The 24,902-nt window shown below is 48.5% G+C and overlaps 7 protein-coding genes across 7 annotated transcripts, besides 12 other annotated features; 2 read left to right on the forward strand and 5 right to left on the reverse strand.

The window, feature by feature from the left end:
* Positions 1-1,459: part of a mobile genetic element that runs on past the window's edge.
* Positions 172-290: a mobile genetic element.
* Positions 172-293: a mobile genetic element.
* Positions 175-305: a mobile genetic element.
* Positions 1,460-3,580: a mobile genetic element.
* Positions 1,919-1,940: a tandem repeat.
* Positions 3,549-3,593: a mobile genetic element.
* A 937-nt stretch (positions 3,594-4,530) lies between these two features.
* Positions 4,531-5,413, reverse strand: EKO05_0009964 (uncharacterized protein; the record flags this gene model as incomplete). Its single annotated transcript, XM_059637649.1, has 2 exons — positions 4,531-5,097; positions 5,207-5,413. The coding sequence occupies 2 exons, from the start codon at positions 5,411-5,413 to the stop codon at positions 4,531-4,533; spliced, it is 774 nt and encodes a 257-aa protein (XP_059493632.1).
* An 860-nt stretch (positions 5,414-6,273) lies between these two features.
* On the reverse strand, positions 6,274-7,302 carry EKO05_0009965 (GTP cyclohydrolase I; the record flags this gene model as incomplete). The annotated part of the gene is made up of 2 exons (XM_038942959.1): positions 6,274-6,576; positions 6,625-7,302. 2 exons carry the CDS (start codon positions 7,300-7,302, stop codon positions 6,274-6,276), a joined length of 981 nt encoding a protein of 326 aa, XP_038794523.1.
* Positions 7,303-7,677: 375 nt separating this feature from the next.
* Positions 7,678-7,735: a tandem repeat.
* Positions 7,736-8,901: 1,166 nt separating this feature from the next.
* On the forward strand, positions 8,902-12,766 carry EKO05_0009966 ([Pyruvate dehydrogenase (acetyl-transferring)] kinase; the record flags this gene model as incomplete). The annotated part of the gene is made up of 3 exons (XM_038942778.2): positions 8,902-10,400; positions 10,451-11,750; positions 11,804-12,766. 3 exons carry the CDS (start codon positions 8,902-8,904, stop codon positions 12,764-12,766), a joined length of 3,762 nt encoding a protein of 1,253 aa, XP_038794524.2.
* Positions 9,011-9,056: a tandem repeat.
* Positions 11,080-11,137: a tandem repeat.
* A 3,036-nt stretch (positions 12,767-15,802) lies between the features above and the next one.
* Positions 15,803-15,833: a tandem repeat.
* Positions 15,834-18,550: 2,717 nt separating this feature from the next.
* Positions 18,551-18,710: a mobile genetic element.
* A 1,162-nt stretch (positions 18,711-19,872) lies between these two features.
* Positions 19,873-20,310, reverse strand: EKO05_0009967 (uncharacterized protein; the record flags this gene model as incomplete). The annotated part of the gene is made up of 1 exon (XM_059637650.1): positions 19,873-20,310. One exon carries the CDS (start codon positions 20,308-20,310, stop codon positions 19,873-19,875), a length of 438 nt encoding a protein of 145 aa, XP_059493633.1.
* A 565-nt stretch (positions 20,311-20,875) lies between these two features.
* On the reverse strand, positions 20,876-22,107 carry EKO05_0009968 (uncharacterized protein; the record flags this gene model as incomplete). The annotated part of the gene is made up of 5 exons (XM_038942962.2): positions 20,876-21,266; positions 21,332-21,445; positions 21,495-21,686; positions 21,738-21,855; positions 21,906-22,107. The coding sequence occupies 5 exons, from the start codon at positions 22,105-22,107 to the stop codon at positions 20,876-20,878; spliced, it is 1,017 nt and encodes a 338-aa protein (XP_038794526.2).
* Positions 22,108-23,096: 989 nt separating this feature from the next.
* Positions 23,097-23,252, reverse strand: EKO05_0009969 (uncharacterized protein; the record flags this gene model as incomplete). The annotated part of the gene is made up of 1 exon (XM_059637651.1): positions 23,097-23,252. The coding sequence occupies one exon, from the start codon at positions 23,250-23,252 to the stop codon at positions 23,097-23,099; it is 156 nt and encodes a 51-aa protein (XP_059493634.1).
* Positions 23,253-23,455: 203 nt separating this feature from the next.
* EKO05_0009970 (Protein-serine/threonine phosphatase) lies at positions 23,456-24,771 on the forward strand (the record flags this gene model as incomplete). The annotated part of the gene is made up of 2 exons (XM_059637652.1): positions 23,456-23,522; positions 23,576-24,771. 2 exons carry the CDS (start codon positions 23,456-23,458, stop codon positions 24,769-24,771), a joined length of 1,263 nt encoding a protein of 420 aa, XP_059493635.1.
* Positions 24,772-24,902: the final 131 nt, after the last annotated feature.

The raw sequence follows: 24,902 nt of genomic DNA on the forward strand, positions 1-24,902 counted from the left end.
GCCTAAAATTAGGTAGGAGCATTTATAAGTCTAAATAGCATTACTATATACTTAAAATGTCTATACCTAGTTTAAAAAGTAGTCTTCTATTTATCTCCTTTCTTAATTTAGATTTAGTAATATGCCTTATGTATATCTAGTTTAGTATAGAACTTAGCTTACGCTAGTTATTCTAGTAACTCTGTAATTAGTAGTAATAGATAGTAGTTTTTAACTGTTATCTTATTTAGACCTCTATAGTCTACACATAGTTGTAGGTTACTGTCTTTCTTCTTTACAAAGAGAATAGGCGCCCCTGCTAGCGACCTTAAGTGTTATATCTAGCTACGTTATAGATATTCTGCTAGATACTTCCTAAGTATTTCTAATTCTGTTATAGATAGTCTGTATAACAGTTAGTAGGGGGGAGTAGCTCCTTCTGTAATATTAATTACTAGGTTGTGCTCTCTATGCTCTAGTAGGACTTAAGCATTATCTTCTAATCCTAAGTGCGTATATTTGCAATACACTTCTAAAATTAGGCCCTTTTTAGCAGATATTAGGTTATATATACCTAATAAGTTTACTATATATATATAAACATCTACTAAGAGACTTCTTATAGTGCGTTTAAACTCTTTAGCATCTTCTAATACTATTTTCTTTAGTTTAGGAGAGTCCCTATACTTCTTCCCTTAGAAGAGCATACACTAGCTTAAATAGCTTAGCTTAGGGTTTATCTAGTTAATCTAGGGTAATCTAAGGTATATCTTATACCTTTATAGGTCTATAACTATAAAAGGTATCTGTTAGACCTCCTGTCTTCTACAGGAGTTAATAATAGATACTTCTGCTGTAGTTACTCTATAGATAGGCAATTCTGCTCTGCCTACACCTTTAGCTACTATTTTATTTAATAGTGTAACCTCTAGATCCTGCTCCTTTGCTAGGAGAACTAAAATTAAGTTTAGTTGTAACCCTCTATCTATTAAGGCTTCTACATTCTCTATATTACCTATAGATGCTTTAACTATAAGTAGGCGTATATGGTTTAGATATACTACCTTATAAAAAGAGATATTCTTCTTCTTCTTTTTAGATAATTTAATATAGTCTACAAGAGAGGAAATTAGGTCTTAGGTCTCTTATCTTTTCCTAACTTATCTAGAGCAGGGTCTTTCTAGTTTAACTTTAGCTTTAGGTAGTTAGGGCAGTATTAACTAGTTTTTCTATACTTAAGGTATATGTTTTATGTCTTATATAGCCTATCTTAGCCCTTTTTACCCTTTACTAGCTCCTTACAGAACTTCTTAGACTTAAATAACTTTTTTAGAGTTTTTGTGTTCCCCTTTAACCTAGAGTTACTAAATTAGCACTTCTGTAGTCCTTTGTTAGTTATCTTACCCTTAGCTAGAGTCTTCTCAGGTATCTGTTAGCTATGCTAACCTAGTCTCTAGTTAATAATATTAGCTTGTTCCTCTACCGTGTCCGTGCGCGTGATGCCCGGATTCGCGTAACGCCCTACTAACCGCCTTAACGCTTATACAGAGATGAGGTTATACAGCCACCTACAATAGCTATTATTATAAGATTTTGTGGTAGAGTAGTAAAGTAATGCTTGCAATTAATTTAGCCTATCTATATTTACTTAGAAGGGTAATGTTGCAGCTGCTGCAGGTAGTAATAGTTAGGGCAGCTGGAGGCAGCAATAGGGGACTACGTCCACCAACATTATCCCTAGGAGCACGTTTTTAACGCTTTTTTAGCTAAGTTGCTTATAAAGCTTTCTTTTTACCCCTTTAAGGCAATTATATAGCTTTTGCAGCATTAAGCTCTTGTTATTAACGCTGCTTTTTAGCCTCCTGTTTGGCCTTCTAATTTGCTGTATCAGCCTTCTCCTTCTTACGTACTACCTTAGCTGCCTCTTACACTACACGCCTCTTCTCCTTCTCCTTCTTCTTAACTAGCTTCTTAGCAGCTGCTACTTCCTTACTAGTAGCTTTTCTAAGCCTCTCCTCCTTCTCCTTATGTTGTCTGACTTGCTTATAGAAGTGTGCTTTATTAACCTTTCTAGGTAACTAGAACACTGCACTACTATAGTACTTCTGCTGTTGCTGCAAGTCTAAGGTTTTACTCTTCTTTTTGTGCTTCTTCTGCGTCTTTAGAGTCTTTTTAAGGCTATCTATCTTATGCTAGAAGAGTAAGGTTTTAACTAAGATATAGTAGATTAATCATCTTATCTTTTTAACGTTACTCTTACTCTAGTTTTTAACTACACGCTGCAACAACGTCTCTATTTTAAGCTAATCCTTGTTGCTATAAATAGACAATAAGGACCTATCTAAATCTAAGCTCTCTAGTGTTTTAACAAAGCAGTAGAGGATAATGTTAGAATTAAGTAGATAGATACCTGTTGCCTTAAAGGACTTAAGTATTACCTTTTTAGTAAAGCTACACATCTACGCTAGCCAGAATAGGCAGAAGAAGTCTGCTCTAGTAATAGGTACGTTGTTTTAAGCCTTATAGATGTGTGTTATAACTACTTTTAAGTATACTATTAATAGAGGCTTAAACAGCACTATATTAAGCAGCTAGAGCGTTTAGGTTAAGTAAGGGGGAAGGACAGCTAGAAGGATCTTGTAGTTATTATAGTACTTAATAAAGTCTATTGTTATATAGGATCTGTGGCTATCTAGTATTAAAAGCCTCTACTTTCTTTATGCTTTCTCCTTAGTGTAGCAATTAAACACCTGCTTAAGCTAGGCAAGGCCTATATCCCTATTTGTCTACCCTAAGAAAGATAATATAACTATTATAGAGTGTTTTTCTAGCTTAATTTTAGCTACCTAGTCTAATTTAATACTAGCGTTAGCTAACTTATAGATAATGCCTAGTAGTAGTACTGTTCTATTACTACACACACACGCTATAAGCGTCTGCTAAGCTTAGTTACTATCCTAGATAGATGCTTTAATCTCTCCCTTTATCTATATACACTTACTAAACATATATTTTATCTTACCTTTAATGCTAATTATAAAGCCCTTTTTATCTATATTATGTGTGTAGTAACCCTTAATAGAGTATTTAGAGATTTTGTACTATAGTAGGTTAAAGTAGAGCGTATATTTATTATAGGAATTAGTATTATAACATAGTTAATCTATCCTAGTAGAGTAACGCAAGATAAGATAGATAGAGTACTTGTTAATAAAGCAGGTAACCTAGCTCTTACTAACTAGATTTTAAGCCACTAGCAACGCAAAATTCTGGATTATCTCTCTAGTAGGTAGTAAGTAATAAGTACTAAGCAACTCTATATACTTTATAAGCTCTATCTCCTGTTATAGCGTTAAATGTTGCTAGTTAATGTCCTTAGTCTCCTAGGAGTCCTAAACGTGCTTGTGTCTCTAAGCTAGAGTTACGCAGTTAACGCTAAACCTAGTAGCAAAATGCTAATACATAAGTTTTTTGCCTAGTTTTAGCGCATTAATTGCTGTAAGCGCTTTGTTAATAGCTGCTATAGTGGTTAAGTTACGACGCGTTAAAGTATGGTGTAGTTGTGATAATTCAGTTGTTGCGCGACTCTGGTTGTTGCGCGCACGGACACGGTAAGCCCTCTACAGGCGCTAATCAGAACTTCTGTGATGCTGTTTTGGATAATGCAACCGCAGCCCATCTTGCGGTCAAAGAGCTCCACGAGTCGGTACTATTTGATCGCAGAGTCAAAGTCCAACGTTTCACCAGCCCTTGACGACACTCCGGCTTGCGTCTCGAGTACGATTGGGTTGCATCGACGGATCCCAATCCTGAACGCGCGCAATGCAGACCACCGCTTCTCAGCGTCCCGTCGATATTTTTAAGCCTGTTCGAGAGGACCGTCGCGTGACGGTTTCCTGTTTTGGCCCTCAAATTTTGAACGCGACCCGTGAGTACGAAAACATGTACAGAATGCTCCACATGTACATCTTCGCCCTGAGCGAAACCATGTCGCCACATCCCAACAAACGGGCCTACTAGTCATCAGTTCATGCCTACTTCTGCACCCGAGATGAAGCCGATCATGCTCTACACACCTTTGATGGGTATAACATGTTCGGCACCCGGTGCATGGTGCGGAAATATCAGATCCCCGTCAAGCATCTCGGAATTTCCTGGGACTCTGGCCGGAAGGGAGAACACTTCTCCGGACGTGATCAAGGTAGTGCAGCGGGCACCAACTTTGAGCGTGTAAGCCCACCCAAGAGTTCGTCTTGTGTCCTGCAGCCTCTATGAGCTCTAACGTCGCACTATGCCTACGTTTACACAGGCGAACAAGCCGGTGTCTAGGCTCTCGATAATGCTAATTCACAACTCTGGGCTCAAGAATAAGTGTTTCGGAAAGCAATCTGGGAAAGTGTGACAATAAAATATGGGCTCCCTCTCACACCTACTGATGAGGCACCTCACAGACGCACTGTACTACCACAGTATGCCGTACTCAGACTGTTGATCATGTCGAAATGCTGATGCAGAGCAACAAGCCCTATGCTAGACCGTCGAAATAGTCTCTTAGCTCAACCACTCTCCCCACCACCTTACTGCGGCCCCCTTCCCCTTGGCCATCGCCTCCCTCTCGCCTGGCACCTTTTCATTTCCTCTCGTCAAACATCCATGCGGCACGCCCGGAAAATGAACCCATTCAAACGGCACATTCCGTTTCGCAAGCAGCGTCTTAAAAGCATACTCCTTCATCTCATCCGAAAACATACCATCCTGCTCCGGACTCAGCAATATGACCGGCACTTCCACACCATCAAAGTCTTCATTCGTGGCCCAGCTGGGGTGCGCACAGACGATAGCATCGACAAGTTTGACAGCAGCGAGGCGTAAGACAGCCCAACCACCAAAGCAGAACCCCGCTGCGCCGAGCTTGATGTAGCCTTTGGATTTGATCTCCTTGGCTGCGGCGAAGATCTCGGGCTCGCGGATCGAGCGGGCGTTGCGTTTGCTGAACCCGGCCAAGTCCAGGTCACCCCAGCGCTCTTCACAGATGGCGTCTGCGTCGAGGACCTCACCGCCGAAAAATCGGGGAGGTAAACTGTCACGTTTGCCTGGGGGTTTGTCAGCGTTGCCATCCTTTGAAAGCATGAAAACGCAGCGAACATAAGATCCAGCTCTAGCATCTATCAACTTCCAAAGAAACGAACATAGCAAGTCATCCATCCAAAGAAAAAGAGCCACTGACCTCCCTCGCATAATGATCAGCCAGCAGCCTCGCATTCCCAAACCGCCATCCCAGCGCATCATGCACATACAGCACCGCCTTGTCACTATTATCCCCCGTCACATACGCCGGCAACCCAGCCACCTTCTCTTCGCGCCCAGAAGGCAGACCACCCCACTGGAACGAGGTCAGACAGCAGGATCTGAACGTAGTCGTCGAGTCGGCCATGGTGCGCGGGCCTCTGCAACAACTGCGGAGTGAGCATCAACTTATGCAGTAAAGTGGTGCGTGGTTGGAAGCAAGACACTTGACGCGCCAGAGTCAGAGTGCCGATCAACTCCACGGAAGATCTCATCGCGTTTTATATCTCTACTGATCATCGCCCGTGCAGCATGCCGGGCTGACATGCGGACCCCAAAACGGGTCTATCGCGCGGGCGCTGGCCTTAACTCCATAACTGGTCCGCTGCAATCGCAGCGCAATTTCATCCGTCATAGGGCCCCAGTTCTGCTATTTATCGAAAACATGTCCAAGCTAGCTTTGAATCACGCGCCTGGGAAGTGGAACTCCCACTCGGAATTCCGCTGCTTGGTGGACGGCCGGAGTTTGCAGGTACGAAGTGCCGATGTGGGAGGGTGGTGTTGGATTCGCGGTTGGCGAATTACCTTCAAGTGAGTACGAGCCATAGTCGCTGATTTAGTGCTCTTTTAGCCATGGGTTTTTTTTGCGCGCTGCTGCTTTAGTTTGCTGTGAGTTTGGACGTCGTTTATAAGCACCAATCCACACACAGGGTCCAGCATAGAGTTCAGCTTAGCAACAAGACACGGTGACTCGGAGATGGGTAGGGTGCGAGCAAAGCGCATGATAGTGGTATAAAATTGGTGTGTAGCGCCTGTTGAGAGGCCAATGCATCTAAAGTAAAACAACGCAACGCAAGCGCCGCTCTGGACTTTCCCTCGGTGTCAAACTGCCTCCTTTCTTTGTGCAGAGTGATGAACTCTACGCCGTGAACGCCGTTCTAATGTGCATGAGTATGGTACATAGGAGAAATAGTCGAAGCTTCGGTGGAATGCGCAACAAGTGTGAGGCTACTTCCTGTTGATCAGGTTCAGAAACTCTTCTCTTGTCTTGGCCGCGCTCCGCATAGCGCCCAGCATGCAGCTTGTAGTAGTGGTGGCTCCTGTCTTCTGAACACCGCGCATAACCATACAAAAGTGGCTGGATTCGACGACAACGGCGACACCTTGGGGTTGCAGCATCTCGGAAAGTGCAAGGGCGACTTGCTTGGTAAGGCGTTCTTGGACCTGTAGTCGACGAGCGAACATCTCGGCGATACGGGCGAGTTTGGACAGACCGATTACGCGGCGGTTTGGAATGTAGCCAATGTGCATCTGTGGTTGTTAGTTGCTGTATCTTGACAAGGTACTGCGGAGGCTTACCCTTCCAGTAAACGGCACTAGGTGGTGCTCGCAGAGTGAAAAGATCTCAATGTCCTTCACAATAACCAGCTCATCGTGGTCCTCGTGGAAGACAGCGCCGTTGACAATGTCGCGTAGGTTCTCCTCGTATCCCTTGGTGAAGAAAAGCATGGCCTTTGCATATCGCTCTGGTGTATCTAGCAAGCCCTCACGATCGGGGTCCTCGCCGAGGCATTCCAGCATAGTCCTCACAGCGCCGGACAGCTTCTTCAGATTCTCTGCTTTCTCTTCTTCGGTGGCTTCCTTCCTGGTCCGTGTGCCTTTGCTGGGCCAACTAAGCCCATCGAAGTCGATTGTGGGGTGTTGTGTGTAGGGGCTGTGGGCGCGGCTGGTGGCTAGGGGTGTCTGCGGCTCATAGTGGTCTTCTACGTCGGTTTCGCCATTCCGGACGATGTGTCTGTTGTGCAGGCTGCCGCCATCAACGGCGGCACTCGAGCCTGCGGCAGCAGAAGGGAAGTAGCTCTTTGGTCCATCAAAGTCGACTATCTGACGGCCGCGCTCTGACAGTTGGATGGCATGGTGAAGACTGTCGCGCTCCTTCTGGTCGCGCGACTTGACTGACTTGACCGACTTCTTCAGCGGCGAGCCACCGTTGGCGATGTGGGAGGGGATGGCTGTGGGCTTCGCGTGCTCGTCCATTGTGGCTGCGGGGGACTTTCGCGGTCGAAAAGTTTTGGAGGGGCAGGGTATGTGGATGTCGATTACATCTACCTAGGTCCCAATGTCCCAATGTCCCAATGCGGTGCTTATGTATAGGAGAGCGGCACAGGTGCCTGGATATTGCAGAATCAGATCTGGCGCATGCTGGTTCGGGGACATGGCGAGGGACGCGGGACCCGTGAGCCATATTCGAATGACCTTCTTTCGACCGAAAAGGCGTTAGCCAAGGCCGATGACGCTCGCTGGCTCAGGGCGGCAGGGTGGGGTGGGCAGGTCGGCAACCGAAGGAAGGCGCGCCCGGTCACGGGTTGGCTGCGCTGCAAGCGGGCTAGGATCGAGCAGGAGCGCTGACTGCAGCAACACGACACCACCGGCACCACCACCCGTCGCAGCCCATCCCCACCGCCAACACGCCTGCTCCAGGTATGTGAGGTGCTCCGAGACCAGCTGCTGTTTGTCTCGATATTCACAGTGCTCCCGCTAGGATGACGACGTCGTTCAGTCCGCCCTGAAGGGCTTGTAGTGACGGGTGGCTCTCTCGACTGACCACCAACATCATCTCGGCTCCAGCAGACCTGGCCGCTCACAGCCTGCGTTGTCATGGATGCCTCCACGATGTCGTCATGGTCTTGCGTGCTTCGACGATTTTGATACTCGGTTATAAGGCGAGGGAGACGGACGCACGACGTGCAGGGGAGGGGTGTGTTTGGCAAGCATTCATCACAATGATGGATTTGCTTCCTCGGCCATCTGCTGCGAAGCGCCAGTGTTTTTTCTTCTCCTAATTCGCAGCCGTGTATGACCCCATGGTTGACTTGAGCTGCACCCTGCGGCCGCGCCATTGCCTGCGGGCTTTGCTCTTGGATCCAAGACAGCACCCAGTACGCCTACGCTTCTGCTACTCTGGCGCACAGTCTGTACGGGTAAGCTCTGCGTCGCTGTCGACGACTGGCCTTCAGGCGAGCACACTGGAAGCAATCTGGCGCCTGCACACTTGTAGTGCACAATCGTCTACCGGTTTTTGGGTGTAGCTGCTGCCATGGTGCCGCAACAACATCTTGCACAGTCTTGGTGGAGGTAGTGGCCTCTATCGTGCGTGCAGTGGACTGAAAACCTCTGCCCAATCCTTGACCACTCGAACATATCGTCAGGGATGCGCAGTACTATCAAGACGGCGGTCACCTCGCACTTTTACACACTGGACTGCATGACCTTTACTACAGTCTTTCTCACATACTTCTGGAAACATGCTGCCGCTGCAGTCCACGTTCATTCGTCGACGTTCACGACTCGGCCTTCTGCGCTCGCAGCTATCGCAACACCACCGGGCGCTTTGTTCACGGGTACGTACGCATGTGTCCTTGTAGTCTCCAACATGTGTGCATTAGATAGCTTTCGTGACTGGTGGAAGAGAGCTGCAGAGCTGCAAGCTGTTGGAGAGGCGCACATGCAAGATACAGACAGACGTTGAAGAACAGAGCTGCAGCTTGGGCAGGCTTCGAAGGCTGGAAGGGCTGCTTTCCCACCCGCTCCGCGGGTCACGAGGCTGGCTTGGCGCACGAAAAGGCGGCGACTGCGATGCTCGCTGCAACAGCACAGCCATCACTGAGAAGAGCCACACCTGTTACATCAGTGACTGTGTCCCGGCCGCAGGCTTACTCCGAGATTTCTTCCTTATTGTTGTTATCTGGCGCCTTTCGTCATCAGGCTGAAGGGTTGCGGCTTGCGGCTTGTTGGTGGACTTCTGACGCTCGGTTCGGCTGTGACACTCAGACTCCCGCGAACCGCGAACCTTCTGAAAGCTGCATCTACCCCAGTTCTGATGAGATTCCCGCCTACATGGCTGGGTTGCGACGGACCCAGGATATAGACCAGTGGAGACCCGAGGAACCGTCTGTCAGGGATAGGGAAAGAAGTAGGGAGCGTCCGAGAGAGCGCACCCACGAACCAAGCACGTCGTCACCCGTGCCACGCGCTGCGAGGGACACCTCCAGGCGCACGCAGGACACCGAAGCCCGCCCGTCAGCTAGGCACGCAGGAGGACGTTCGCGCGAGAGAAGCTTGAGCCGGGATCGTACGCGTCGACGAAGTCGGGGGGGTTCCAGGGACGATCGTTATCGACTCTCGAGGAGGGAACCCAGCGCAGACTGGGTCCCGCACTCACACCGGCACCACCACCGCGACCACCGCGACACGACCCCATCTTCAAAGCGCCACCGCAGCCGCTCTGCATCTCCGCGAGATAGCCACAAACGCATCAGACGGCAGAGAAGTCGAAGCCCCGTGCGCTCGAGATCAAGGACGCGCCGCGCAACTTCCTCGCACCGTCCTATTCAGAGGGCACTCTCCCCACGTCTGCCACGCCCTGATCGCGGCCGCGCATCTCGACGACCTACGCCAGACACGTATATTCCTCCGTCAGCGACTCGTCGCCGCTCGCCGTCTACCGACTCGTATTACCGGTCGCTTTCACATCGACCACGCAAGCGGTCCACTTCACCTGCTAGGAGCATCAGACGTGACCTGAGCCCCCAAAGGTCGCCGCACAGGCGACACACTGACCGAGTCAGCATTACAGCAGTAGGCTTGAGTGATAGGTCGCACAAACGCTACGCCAGTCGCGAGAGAAGTCGTAGTCGCGCATCCAGGCGTGCCAGATCGCCCTCCCCACGCCGTAGGCGATCCCCCCCGCTGTCAAGGAGACCATCGCCTCCAAGATCGCGAGCTGCCAGGCTTTCGTCACCAAGGAGCCGCTCCCCACGTGCATCAAGCCGCCGGTCCCGGTCGCCTGTTCGATCTTCCAGAGTCGAGAGTGAAAAGCCATCTCGTCCAGATCAGTCCACCTCCAGAAGGGACTCGCCTGCGCCTGCGCCTGCATCTGGTCACGACTCTGATACATCAAACACTAAGGTAGACGACGCAAAGATGCAAGGAGCCTACCAATACCAGGGCCGAGCTGGATCCAGTTACCAGCACTCCCCTCCGTACCCTGCACATAATCAATACTCTCCACCCAATCAGTCGCCATACCATGGCGGGAGAGGCGGTTGGAATGGAAACCAACATTCCAATCAAGAGTAAGCTGATGACGTCTGTACTTCTTCTGATCAGTTCTAACTCATGTCAGGTCTCCCATGCACAGCTACTCACCCAATCAGTCACCGTACAACCACAACCAAAGCTACTCACCAGGTTACCCTGCAAGCCAATCGTATTCCCAACCTAGCTACCAGAGCAGCCCTTATCGAGGAGGCCGCGGTTCCCATTACAACGGCCCGGATCGCCGCACATCAGGGCCTGGCTCCAACGCTGCCTTCGCACCACAAGGAGGTCGAGGTCGCGGTGCAGCGCCCACGCAATTCTCCAACTTGTCGTGGACACCAGCATCTGGCACAAGGGGCGGTCGACCTGCGACAGAAGCACCTCGTCCAAATCCGCCTACGATACAGCCATCAACCGAATCTACATCAGTCGATGCTGACGATAACCCCTTTCGACCTTCGAAAGACTTGCGTGTGGAGGATGAGGGCCCGAAAGATGACAAGATGATGCCACCGACAAAGTCTGTCGTTGCTACTTCCACACAGCCCAAGTCTGGCTTCAGCTTCTCGTTAAAGACCAAAAACCCAGTGCCTGTGGCTAGCAAAGCCAAGGTAGAAGAGCCTGAGAAGGTCGAGCCAAAATCGAAAGAATCTTTGCTCGAACCTAAGAAAGACATTGCGTCTCGCAACTCCCGGTACCCTTCCGATCCTCGAGGCGACCGTGATCGCGACTACAAATACGACCGCGAGCGGGAACGCGAGCGAGACCGTGATTATCGAGAGAGAGATCGGAGGTTCGACTACCATGAACGACAACCGCCGTACAGAGATCCGCGCGATAGAGATCCTCGCGACCTACGAGACCCACGAGACGCTCGAGACCCCTACTACCGTGAAAGGGAAAGGGATTACAGAGATCCTCGTGATAGGGACCTTCGGGATCCTCGAGACATCCGTGACCTGAGAGACCGAGATCCGCGAGACCTACGTGATCCTCGAGATCTACGCGATCCAAGAAGCTTGCGAGACCCACGAGACATACGCGACGTACGCGATGTGCGCGATCGTAGGGATGCATACCCATCACGACGACCAGACGATCGCCGGTCAGAACCCCGCGTTGAGAGCCGCCTCGATACTCGTCCAGACCGCAAAGTCCCACCGCCTGATGTGCCAAAGACAGTTATGATCAAGCGGAAGAGAATAAAAGCTCGTCCAACATTGGCTCCAGACTTTGCAGCTTCCGACTCTGTCTATTACCGAAAGCCTGGCAACGAGTCTGTAGTCGGCTCTGGTACGTATGGTAAGGTCTTCAAGGGTGTTCATGTCTACACGAAGGACATGGTCGCACTTAAGAAGATCCGCATGGAGGGCGAACGTGATGGCGTAAGTATTGCATAGCAAGTAGCATCTGTGATTCATACACTGACCATACTTAGTTCCCTGTCACTGCTATTCGCGAAGTCAAGCTTCTTCAATCATTGAACCACGAGAACATTGTCAAGCTACGCGAAGTCATGGTCGAGAAGAACGACTGTTACATGGTTTTCGAATACCTCTCGCACGACCTTACCGGTTTGCTGAACCATCCCACCTTCAAGCTCGAGCAGTCACATAAGAAGGATTTGGCGAAACAACTGTTTGAAGGCCTGGACTACCTTCATCGACGAGGCGTACTCCACCGCGACATCAAGGCCGCCAATATCTTAGTTTCCAATACTGGACAACTGAAGCTTGCCGATTTCGGTCTCGCTAGATTCTACGCAAAGAGGAGCAAGCTGGACTACACGAATCGCGTCATCACTATTTGGTACCGTTCCCCAGAGCTACTTCTGGGTGAGACGCAGTACGGTCCCGCCGTTGACATTTGGTCGGCTGCTTGTGTCCTTGTCGAAATCTTCACGCGGCACGCCATCTTCCCTGGTGACGGTGGGGAGATCAATCAACTGGACAAGATCTACAACATCCTCGGTACGCCGACGAAACAGGACTGGCCTGGTATAGTCGATATGCAATGGTCTGAGCTCCTTCGTCCCACGGAGCGCAAGCCCTCGACTTTTGAAGAGAAGTATCGCGACCGTGTTAGCCCAATGGCTTTTGAGCTTCTCCAAGCCATGTTCTTGTACGACCCATGTGCAAGACCTACAGCTGCCGACGTTCTCGAGCATCCGTTCTTTACCAGCGAGGCGCCGCCGTCGAAGCGCGCCGAAGCGTTGAAAGAATTGGAGGGCGATTGGCATGAGTTCGAGAGCAAGGCGCTCAGGAAAGAGAAGGAGCGGGTAGACAAAGAGGCCAGGAGGGCGGCGAGAGAGGAAGGGAAGAAGGATGAAGGGAAGAGGAGGGCTGATGCTACAGATAGCGAAAGGGAAGCGAAGAGGGTCAAGAGTAGCGAGACTCACTGAGTGGCAATGTTTGCATTAGGAATATTGTACACGGTATAAGATGGTCTGGAATGTCGTAATTTTAATGCATTGCAATGCAGTGTGAATCCCTCATATCTTGTCTTGCCTTGCCAGTCGTCTAATGATCAACCTCAAGGACAGCCCCTGTGAGAAAGCTTCCAGAATCGACGCTACCTTGCAGGCAGCAATTACTCCCAACTCGAAAAGAACGCGCAACACCTCAACCACCCTCTCTTGTCGTCAATCATCCTCGCTGACTATTCAAACAAACCCTTCTTGGACGCCATGCTCGTCTCAGTCATCGCTTGCATGCCTTCATCCTCGCAACGACAACTGCTAGTGTCGGGCTCCCAAGCCTACCGTGAATCTACCCAATTTGATTGACCCGTACATGCACACTGCTAGGTGCTCGTTTCTGGTATTGTGAGTTCGTCGCTTCGTACCTCGAAGCTTGGGGTCAGCGGGCGGTGTGTTTGGGTTATTGCATGATGTTGAGCATGGCTGGTAGATCGAAAACGAGAAGCCTTCTTCCGGATGTTGAGGACGCTTCTTTCTGTTGCGTTGCGAGAGGTGTTGGACTCGGGTTTTGGGTTGCTTTCTCTGAATTCTGGGAGGCGCTTGGGGCGGGTTTGGAGAATGGTTTGTAGGCTTGTAGGTACGGTAAGGACTACGGTTCTTTTTGACTGCTTGGGATGCTTGATGAAGTTCTGTGGAGGGCCTCCAGATGTTGTTGTTGGAGTTGGGGTTGGGAGGTGGCATGTGCTGTCCTATCTCGGTGTTTGGTTGCTGTACAGAAAGCTATTTCATGATGTTTAGAGTGATGTAGGGTTCTCGTATCACGAAACACTGTGGAAAAGGCAGGTTTCTCTGGATTTTGGGAGATGGTCAGAGCGGCTTTGCAGTGGTCTTTCAGGTTTATAGGTACTGAGAAGACTGCAACTCCTTCGGATTTTTCAAAATCCTGGCCGAATCACTGCTGAAGGCCTTCAGGCATTATTGTTATAGTTGGGATCAAGATTCGCTGCATCTACGTTGTCTCTTTACATGAGTGCTTCTGAAACGCAATGCATTCAAGCAGGTCGAAAAGGTCGCGTTCTAATGCGCTTCTAGTGTCTCAAACGTCTGCACCTTCTTTCTCTCAGTGAAAAATCACTACGATGATTATTAGCAAATTAGATCATCGTCCGGTGAGAATGTTAATGTTGTAATTCACTTGATTAAAGGCCTATAAACGGTCTCACAGCTGGTAGCATAGCCACTTCATCGGTCCTTAAGAAATGTACTCATTGTTCTCCAGATCAACTTCCGTCATTCCCAGACACCTTTCCGCTCGCAGAGGGCACATCGCATATGTAGTCAGAAGGGGTTCGTAGGCTTGTAGGTACTGTCAAAACTACAGCTCTTTTTGATTGTTTGGAACGGTTGGAAAAAGCACTGCTGAAGACCTCCAGGCACTGTTATCAATTCTGGGATTAGAGCTACTACATCTCATTCTCCTCACTACCTAAGAAACTCTAGACAGTGATACATCCAAGCAGCTTGATAAGGTCGTCATGTTATGATGCGCATTGAGTAATCCAGCTTTTCTCGTCTTCTTCTCTTCGGTGACAAATCATTGTGACGGTTGTGAGAGATCGGTGTTTATCGTGCTTCGAATGGTGTAGGTTAATTTTTGGTATTATTCGGGATCAGTGGGCGGTGCATTTGGTCCGTCCAACAGCATAGACGCTCGGCTGGTGACTTGCACACACCTTCGATTCTATCAGCATTAGTGCTTCGATACACAATTAGATGAGGGAGGAGCCAATCACCGAGTCAATATACTGAGGGACTCTCCCTTGTATTATGGCACAGCATGTATGAGGAATTTTCCAGGATACTTAGGAGGCAACCAGTGTTGCCGTGTAGACTTGCTGCAGGCTTATTATCATTTTGAGGAATACGTCGTTCTTCTACTGTTCATAGCACTTCTACAAAGAAGCTGTTAAGTGCCTCCTGGGGTCCTTTCAGGATTTGGGTTTAGCAGTTTCAGGTCTACTTTCACTACAACAATTTCGAAAGACACGACTCTAGTATGTGACATCAGCCTAGTTAAGTCACTTTAGTACTATCTGCACTTTCTCAAGATTCCCGCGCAGTTCCCTTACTTGATCTTTCATAGCTTAAGAGAACAATGTAATAACGCTATGTTCACAAGGCTTTATCAAAAATCACATTGCACAACTGCTGTCGTGAAATGACTTCTCGTGCTTGTCAAGTTATGCAACGCAACTGAAGACATGTTAACACATCTTTCGAAGGGTTCTCTATCAGAAAGATCATCATAAAGAAGGAGACATCAGCAGGGCCAGATGATAGAGAAATCTTCATCTTTGAGATGCTATTGGGCTGCTGCTTTATGCGCGAAGCTATCAAGAGAAAAGAAGAGGCGCTCTATCTAACAAGCTGCTCCCTTTATAAATGTGCGTATGCTTGTCAGCATCAGCGTTTTCATCAGCGTTTGCATCGTTGATGAAGAGGCACGATAATAGCTTTTTCTAGAGAATGACTGCATCTGTTCAATAGAAGTTCTCGTTTGATGAGCCTGTCATGGAACTCAACGCGCCAGCCGTTGACTGATGTCCAAGTGTAACACTGAAATAAGATAACCTTTCTCAAATACTGACTGCAATTAGTAGGGGGGAGTTTTCTTTTGATGAGACAATGTAGTTTGTTGTGGCAACATCAACATGTCAGCAGCTCACTACAGCGTTTGTTCCCTTGCGTTATCTACAGACCGTTGCGCCCTCGGTATGAGACAGAACCTTGAACACCAAAGGTTGGAAGTGGATACATGGAGTGTTGAACATCTTGTTAGACTTGAGTACACCTGGAACAAGTGCTAGTCGGAGTCGTTTGGCTACGCTGTAGAATGCCACAAACAGCAGAAAGTTCTTCTATATTGCAAAAGAAGTTATACACAAACGAGCCTCGCAACGATATGCGGCTGTGTCTATCTTAGTGCCTGTTCCAATTATGCACCAGGGACGACACTCTTTCTTGCTGCTTCCTTCTTCTCCTTCTTCTTTCACGACTCCTCAACCTTCAGTTTGACAAGCTGCAGGCTGGTTAGTAAATAATATTAGACTTGAACGATGCAACTTACGTTTCGGCGGAAGCCTTCCTTAGGCTACCTGCTTACCTTGTCCTTTGTGCTAGGCAGTACCCTATCCTCACACAAGAGAAGCCTCTCCTTCTTAATCTTCTTTTTTCTTAACTAATGAACATGTTTCTTAATTGAACCATAGGAGTAAAACTTGGAAACTCTAACAGCTTTCATCTACTCTTTGCAGTTTGCACGCTTAATAGCTTAACCGTTGTAAAACAGGTTATTCAAGGGAGTGGCATGCACACATCAGTGGCCGCCGTCAAGTTAAGACTTAAGCCACCGCATTGAATGGTGATCAGCATGACCCTTACAGGGTCACTCGGCTCCTGGAACTGCTTTATAGCAGCGTCTCTCTTGCCCGATGACATATGCCCGTTGAACTCGATCAAATCGATACCGAAGGCTTTCAGTGCGTTGGAGACAACGTCCAAAGTCTGTAGGATATCGTCGAAACAAGGATTTCACCCCCAGTTTCATCTTCTACTTGTGGCTGCAGCAATTTTATGAGCGTGTTGATTCGCGAAGATTGCCAGTTTTTCTTAGCTTTCGCCTTCAGGCGTTCCCGGTTATCGGGGTGTTCGGGAGGGATATCTGTTTCAATAGCGAGAGGTTCTTGAATGTCATCTTCAAGGATTTCCTCAAGAAGGTCCTCAATAAAAAACGACATCTTCATGTTCCGTCACCGCCAACTTACCATACTTATCGCCAAAGTCTGTGTACTCGCACTCGCCACACTCTGTATGCACGGACTTCATGCACGCTTTTTGAATTTCCGGCAGAAGGCGTCCCATCATGAAGAATCCAGCTTCTGCCTCTCCCGAGCCTTTGTCCCAGATGTACCCCGTAAAGTCCTGATATTCTGAGTCTTTGTCTTTGAGGAAAATTCCGGTTTGTTTCCTTACTGCCTTCTGGAGCTGGACAACTGGTTTACCGTCAAAGGTGCAATCGATCTGGAGCGGATACACAAAGGCCTTCAGGCTAGTTGACAAGATCGCGTTACGATGCGCTTTGAGTGTTTTGGCTTTGCTTGATTTTTTCCCGTCGTAATGAAGTACTGTAAGTTGTTAGTGATCAATGTTGTCATCTGCTCACTTCGGCGAAGGTCTTGGCATCGTCCCAGGACTCGATACGTAACCACTTCATCAATGTTTGTAGCTCGTGGTAATCCTTCTATATAGGCGTACCCGTTATTACCAGACGCCTTTTTATGCGAAGCTCACACATTGCATGTGAAGTCTGCAAATGTGCTCGACTCGCCCTACCAATCTCGTCTGCAATGATGGCAGCAAAGAAAGTAACCATCAGCGGATAATCTCCACGGGGAGATAAAGGTTTATGGTAGGTACCTGGCCATCTCTGATCGCGAACCGACGCGGCTAGCAGATAGACTTGGTGCTTTCGGCACACGTTGTCGTAGGTTGTCAGGATGACTCGGTGGGTCTTCAAGAAAGTAGAATCAGTCTCAAGATCAGGCCCTAGAAGTATCGGAATACCCGTCCCATGAGCAGATAGTATTGATCTTACTGCAAAGGTAATAATCTGTCAATACATAAATACCCAGGTCTTCTGTCCACTGGCTCGACAGCTATAGAGGGACAACTATGAGTATCGGTCTATCGCCACCAACGGCTAGGCAAGCGTTCAAAGCATCTATTGTCATGATCAGCAGAAAAATATAGCTGGACCCTTCTCAAAAGCAATGATTGAACCAGGCAGTGTTGCAAGGAACTTGGTGTGCTCTTCGCTAGAAGCGTCGCTGGAAATATAAGCGTCCATGATGACCTCCTGCCTACCTGTTTTACTCAGCTGGTGGGGCATGAGTTCGATCACCCGACTGAAGAAGCTTTCTGGTGTCTGAGACAAGGCCTGTGAATTAGTGTAATCGTGCGGGGCAATTTTGCGGCCTTGGTGGAACAAATCCCATGTCTGCTTGAGAACTGTCTCATCGAGATCAATATTGTAGCACAAGACGGAGCGCTTCTGGACTATCGTCAATATCGATGTCTTCTGCGTCACTATCCGCGTCGTTCTCATCAGATGAGAAGTCTGAATCAACGTCCTGTGCTGGGGGCAAGGGTACGTATGTTGGGCGAACGATGTATATCCGGTCTTCCACGAATACTACCATGTGAATTGCAGCAGCCCCAAGCTCGCAATCGCCGAGGAAGTGGTCTTCTAGTTGGACCGCATACTGGAACAAATGCTGAGGTATGTCGCCAACCATGTACACACAAACCATAAGCTAGAACTTTGGACTCTATAGATTTAATAGGCGGCACTGAAAAGATACACACATAAATCTACAAAAAGTTCTGGTCGTGCATTGCTGGTTGTAGCTGTTGTTGTTGTAAAAGTGTGAAAAAAAGTCAAGTAGTTCATCAGCGTCTCTCAGATGCAGTATTTCAATACTTATTTAGTGGTCAACTCGTTCTATGCCTTGTAAAATACCCGTGACTTACCATAGGACGCCGATTGCGGGGTATAGCAGTTTGTTGGTGAAACCACTGCAAACAGACCTCTATCTGCATCTCGTGTCCTTAAGGCTGCTGGTATGGCCTAAGTATTTGTCTTGTTTCATAATTGCAAGTAAGCTGACAGCTTTAAAAGCACGCTGTGATGCCGTAGATACTCTCAATTGTTGCGGTATCAATTGGGTGTCAATCGGACCGTCTACCCACGGCAGACGGCCCTAGCTTAGTTGGTCTCGGGACAGGTATATATTGCACTCTCCTAGCTAGACAGCAATACAGCGCAGTCTTTCCATTGTTCCCTACAGCGGCTAGTTACGCCGCCACATCAATTCTAAACAGGGCTCATTTGCTATTCTAAATCGTCCGTGCGCAGGAACAACTTGCCTGTGTCATCTCTGACCTCGATCCAGCAAAATCAGCTCGTCTTGTTCTCAAGTTGTCGTCCGCATGCGGCAAATGTATCTGAAGGACGGTATTTCTGTGCTTACGTCCGCGCTAAGTGTTGTGTTCCTGTTCAGCCTTAGTTGAGACTCTAAGGTCGTCATTGGTATACAAGCAAGATTTATTACTCAAGATCGGGATGCAAGGGATTTTCACAACTCATTGACTTCCAATCTTCAGTCCTGAATCATTGTAACAAATTCTCTTACGATGCACTTTTCCACTTCCTCGTAAGCTGGATACACGACTTCCCATCATGTTCTGATATTCACTATTCACACTAGTCGCCATATGCGGTCTTATGGTTTCCGTGACCGCGTTGACCAACTTAGACGATGCACAAGCTAAACTTGGATTCTCCATCACCAGTAGCATACAAAACCCTTGCGCACTAGTCGAGTCGAATCACGTAGATGCTAGCGCTCAGCTGTTCAGTTGGCTGGATTGTCAAATTAATTGTGAGTTTTGCTTTGTGTCATGAGTCATGCAAAGAGTCATGATGTTGTTGGAGTAATCTATCCATACCCAGGAAACGGCGACTGGCCCTCGGTGCGCAACTCGACATTTTGCAAAGACATCAAGTTCACTTTGTTAGAGCTCTATTACAGCTTCAAAACCATGCTCGGAAAGATTTTTCCGCCATTCGAGAATGGTTTCATCAACACACTAGGCATTCCCAACGCAAATGGTGACAAAGGCGGCTTTGTCTACAGGATATTTTGGGCAGGGAGCATGCATAGGCTGGCGAAGCGTCATATTTACTTTAAAAATGCCACATTTTCCGTCATAAAGGAGAACGATTGAAAGAGGGAGACCATCGAGTTCCGAGAGAGCAGTAACATCTCAAACACGGCACAGATGTTGGACCAGAACAAACGGACAGGTAGCTTTACGGAATATGAAGAATTGTAGTTGGGTAATCGTTTGGTATGACGAGCCCCGCAAGGCATATTTCTACGACATGCAGTGTTCAGCTCAAGCTTCAAACATCTTAGCACTACATGGATAGGTATCACTATGAAAGTCGACAACGGCCGTTAATACGTTTATGTAGCTTCAGCAGCCCTCGCATTGCATGCAAACCGATCAAAACTATAGGCAAGCTCAGCCCTGACCTCCTTCGTGCTGTTCTCAATCATTCCCAAACTCGCCTCCACATCCTCAAAATCTGCTTTCGCAATCTGTAATGCTCTCTGTCGTGATTTACCCGCAACAACATATATCTCTGCTACATCTGTAATGTCAATGCCGCGTGCGATGACACGATACTCTTCCACGTCCTTCTCCAGCATTTTGAGCTCTGCTTTGAGCGAGGTTAGCGCGCCTGAAATTTCTGAAGGTAACAGTGCGAAGCTTATTTCGTCATGTAGTGTGGCAATTTTGCCCCAGCGCTGTTTGATCTTGTCGTAGTTTGCTGGAAGGACTTCCCAGAATGTTTGGTCCAGAAGCGTGAGGCGTGGCGTTGGGTGTGTACTTGCAGGCATTACTACTGGCAGGCGAGTCAGTTTGCTGAGCAGCGAGTTTTCCTTGTTGGTCTTTGTGTGTTGGTCTTCGGTGGGCGTTGGTTCTAATATTCGTTGATGTGAACGCCTTGCATGATCACTGCACGCAGATCGTGGATAGCCTGATGTCACAGCGGAGCCAGAATTTCATTAAAGCCATACTTGAAGCTAACATTGAAAGCGACCGATTTGTTCACCGTATGGCGTTACTGAGACTCACGGATAGTACTTCAAGCATAACTCGGAGAAATCCTGCGCCACACAGTATCGTAATCCCCAAAAAGCTGTAAGACTAACGTCGTAACCTCGATGCGCATTATGAGTGGGTTCTAGCATCGGATGCTGAGCCATTGTTCAAGTCTATGGGTGGAAAAAGCGAAAGAGGAGCAGCATGGGCAAGACAGTGGATGAGTGGCGTCTTCGACGCATACGAGAAGTTAGGACAAGCCCTGACCGATGCGAAACTGGAGCTTGAATGCATATCGAAGAGTGAAAAAAGCGATAGTGAATCGTAGGTTTTGGGTTTCATTCATTAGAAAAGATATTTTCATACTACTCTAGCATCAAGCGGCTGATGTCGGATACCTATCGGCTCTCTTTGCGAGCTTGTGCTATGTAGTCGATTTAAGGTGTCGTCGTGCATTTCCGTCCACGCGCTGCCAGTGTACTTATTGCCGGGAGCGGTATCTTCAGAAAAAGTGCGCCCTCTTGGATATTCGGACAAATGAGTTCTGTCGACGGAGCTGTCCTCTTGGCGGCCGTGCGCAAGCGCATAGATCGTTGGTGCCACCGCGACAACGACAGCTAACAAGACCTCGAGTGATGCCCACACCGTGTGACTGCTCTGAACTCGCGAGCCTTTCCCTTTAACAATGCGGACGATGCTAATAGCGATAAGGAAGATACCGATACTGAAGAGGAACAGCACACGGAGTCGCCTGTATGACTGATTAGAATGATGTTGTTCCAGGTTTGCCCGTGTGCGAGGACAGATTCTACTCACTGCGTTGTAGATATTGTAACCGAACAGATAAGAGTAAAAGGCAGGGCCATGAGCAACAGATCAGTCACAATATTACTCATCTCATAGGTGATGAGCCAAATGTTACCAATAACACTGGAGCGATCAGCTTTTGGGCCTTCATCTCGAGTGGACTCTATCATACCAATTCCCAGGGTCTGGGTAGATTTGCCAGTGCAGCTCAAACGGACGACAACCAATAAAGACGGTGACCACAGAAGCAACAAAAGTCAAGGACAGCACGGTCCAGAGGCCGTAAACATGTACCCGTTCATATGGCATCTTAGCGATGATTCTTGCTAAGAGGTCAAATACAGCCATCTTAAGGCACCACAGCCTGTTACTTTGTGAATAATGAAAGCGCTCATTCAGTGGTTGGAGAACTTACAAACATGTCAACAGAGTTCGAGTCACCAAGACCAGCTTGCTTCCTATCACAACCTCAGAGGCTGAGGAACCAAACTCAGGTTCAAGATGAAGCTGAAGGCGGTGCTCTGTCGATAGAACTGCATTCGAGATTAGCCTGCAGCTCTTGCAACGAGATCGACATACATACTCCTTATCGAGCCATAGATCAATAGAAAATAATTGGCAGCCAGTCGCGTGATTGTAATTACAGCAGCCAATAAGCACCAGTAGTCACCACGTATAAGACGCTGTTTTCTCCATAGTCGGAGTCCGATCCGGAGGGCGATCAACGCGACGGCCAGCAGAAGGCATACCCACATGGAAATCGCGGAGGACGGGCTTGTCGGCATTGCGACGAACGGTGCGGTGTTGCCGAACGACGGAAATGAAGCGTGGGCCAACGCGGGCGTCTACATGGAGTGCAGATGTCGAGATCGGAGACCGCAGAGCAAGGTCATGTCCCGTCGTCTTATGGCATCGGAGCTGTCTGGCAATTATGCAAGCCACATGCCGTCAGGAAGCCGTCTATGGTCTGGTTACGGTTGCGCAGCTCATGATTGGGTCTGTGACACGCGTCTGATGAGCCGCGGCCGACACCATGACATAACGACTCACCCTCATCGAATTCCACTACTACGCAAAAGCCTTCCCAAAACATCAGCCCAAGGGTCTGGGTCTTGCGCAAAGCGGCAGATGAGCTAACAAGAGTTCGAGACTTTCCGCTTCGCGGGCTTCGCGGACTCGGCGCCGTGGATCCGAGGCCAAATGCGGGAAAATCCAAGGGTCGACTAAGAGCTGAGGTAGCGTATTTTTTGGCCCGTCGCAAAGCCACCAGCTCTGACTTTTCCGAGCACATGACAAGCTTGGTCTTGATCATGTGTCAACTTACATGAAGTCTATCCTATGTGTCGCCATTACTGAGTCACAGCTTTACCGACATACTAGCAGTCAAGCCACACAGTATTCGACTTTTCTGTTTACAACCTTCTTGATATCAGAGGGCTAGTGCAGGTTTTCTTTTTTCGCCAGAGCCGTGGTGCTCTCGACAATATTGCGGAGGAAAGCTTCCAAGGTTGAGCATACGGTCAGTTCAGTAAGCGACGAGAAAAGAGCTGAAACCGAGAGACAGGAAACGAGTAAGCATGACCACCAGATAGTACAACCATGAGCTTACCTCATTAACGCGAACGAGGGGACAATGTCCAAATCAGCTTTTGGAAATCCTCGAGTTCAGTGAGTGATTGGGTTTTGTCTATCAGACGACCTTCCATGGGCTTTGTTGCCAACCCTAGTAAGCGAACATGATTCGATTATACATACTTGAAGGCGCCTAAGACAATCAGAAAGGTGGATTATCAAAGTCGTGATGTGAAGGAAGGCCAGCAGTGGCGGCTAACAACACGCAGTCCGTGCTTAAACGGTCTGAGGAAGGTGAAGGAATCATGATCGGGTAGAGAAGAGTGGAGGATATCAAGTCTTCGCATAATCCAGTCATCTTCAGTTATGACCTGAGTGCTGCGAAGCTTCCACTTTAACATACAGGTCTTGTGTTCTCTACTGCCACCGTCGACATGTGTTTGAAGGGTGCCTTCCCTGGTACTACTCGCGCACGTGCCCACGCACAAACGGTCAGCCTCACATCGATCGCCAACTGCGCTTCACCTCTCGCCCTACTGACCAGACACTGTATCAACTCCTATGGTCGGTATGTGTGACTACATGGACACAAATCTGGAGACTGACACCGCAACTGCAGGCGCGGCAGGTCTGTTAAACTCGTTGAGACAACGCTGATTGAGAAGAGCTAACCACAAATAGTGCGCCAACGCGTACGGAAGCGCCTGGAAATACTGCGACGATTTCAAACGCAGCTCGAAGAAGACAATCGTGGGGTTCCAGAAGATCTCTTAGACCTACGTTTGTCTACGCTATGTGACCTGACTCTGCAATCTATCAAGTCGGAAGCATGTTCGTCGATTCCGAATGGAGAAACGGATCTCTCGCTTGCTGAAGAGGCAGCAAAGAAAGCACGAGACTGGATCTTCCATACTCTCTGCTGGCACTTCCACAAATACCACACAGCTAAAGCTCGTAACAAGGTCTTCCTGAGGTCAGCAATTGAGAAGGAGATGCGGGGTCGAGCCGAGGAATGGAGTGATCAAGAGCGTTTCTTCATGGCCGTTACAGACGTCAAGCTTGACACTTGGGTGGAACGACTGAAGACCGCGTTCCAAGTAGCTCTGCAGGGCGACTTCGCAAATCGATTAGCGCCCGTAGAGAACAAGGCTTCCCAACACCTCGAACGATCTAGACGAGCCAAGATCACGGGTAGAAAAGCAGACGAAATTCGAACAAGAATAGTTGACAGGATGCAGACAGAACGTGTCGATCATTTCGCATGCGCTGTGCCTCTGTCGAGCATCGAACACATACGCGGGCGTTCTGGTCCGGAATCAACATGTCCTATCTGCCACCATTCCTTCACCAACATGCACGCATACTCTATCGAAGAGCTCCTGGCTGACTTTCCGGTCCGAATCAAGTATTGTGGTCATATTATCGGAAAATCGTGCCTGGAACAGTGGATGGACACACCAAAGATAGACGAGGCGAAATATCCAAACCGCAGCTGTCCGCTATGCCGCGTCAAGATCGAGGGTGTGCCAGCACCAACGGTACCAACTCAGACAAACAATCACATCAGAAAGAACCTGACAGCAATCGTGAACAGGAGAAAGCTGGAAGAAATGAGCGAGTGCGAGCTCGACTTCGAAGAGTGTCTTGATGCCATTAGTGCTTGCAAAAGCGAAGAAATTGCTGCAGGAGAGTTGATGGCTATGATATCGAGACAGGATAATCAGCCAAGAACAAAGCTCGAGGTACAAGGGGCGTTTCTGCAAGAAAAACTGGAGACGCTGAAGATGGAACGATGGACCTGGGGCTTTCGCAATAACATGGCGTGGAAGAAGTCAAGAGACGAATGGATGACAAGTGGCGTCCCTGGAAAACTATGAAAAAAATACAACAGATATGCTATCGCGCAGATTTCATATTGTTTCTGATTTGTAGTTCGAAGCACCAGTGTCAACGTTCAGACGAGGTATCTGACCCAGCGTCACGTGCGCCCTGATTTTGGGTCGAAAGT

Source organism: Ascochyta rabiei, chromosome 18 (assembly GCF_004011695.2).
Source record: "Ascochyta rabiei chromosome 18, complete sequence".
Classification (NCBI taxonomy): Eukaryota; Fungi; Ascomycota; class Dothideomycetes; order Pleosporales; family Didymellaceae; genus Ascochyta; species Ascochyta rabiei.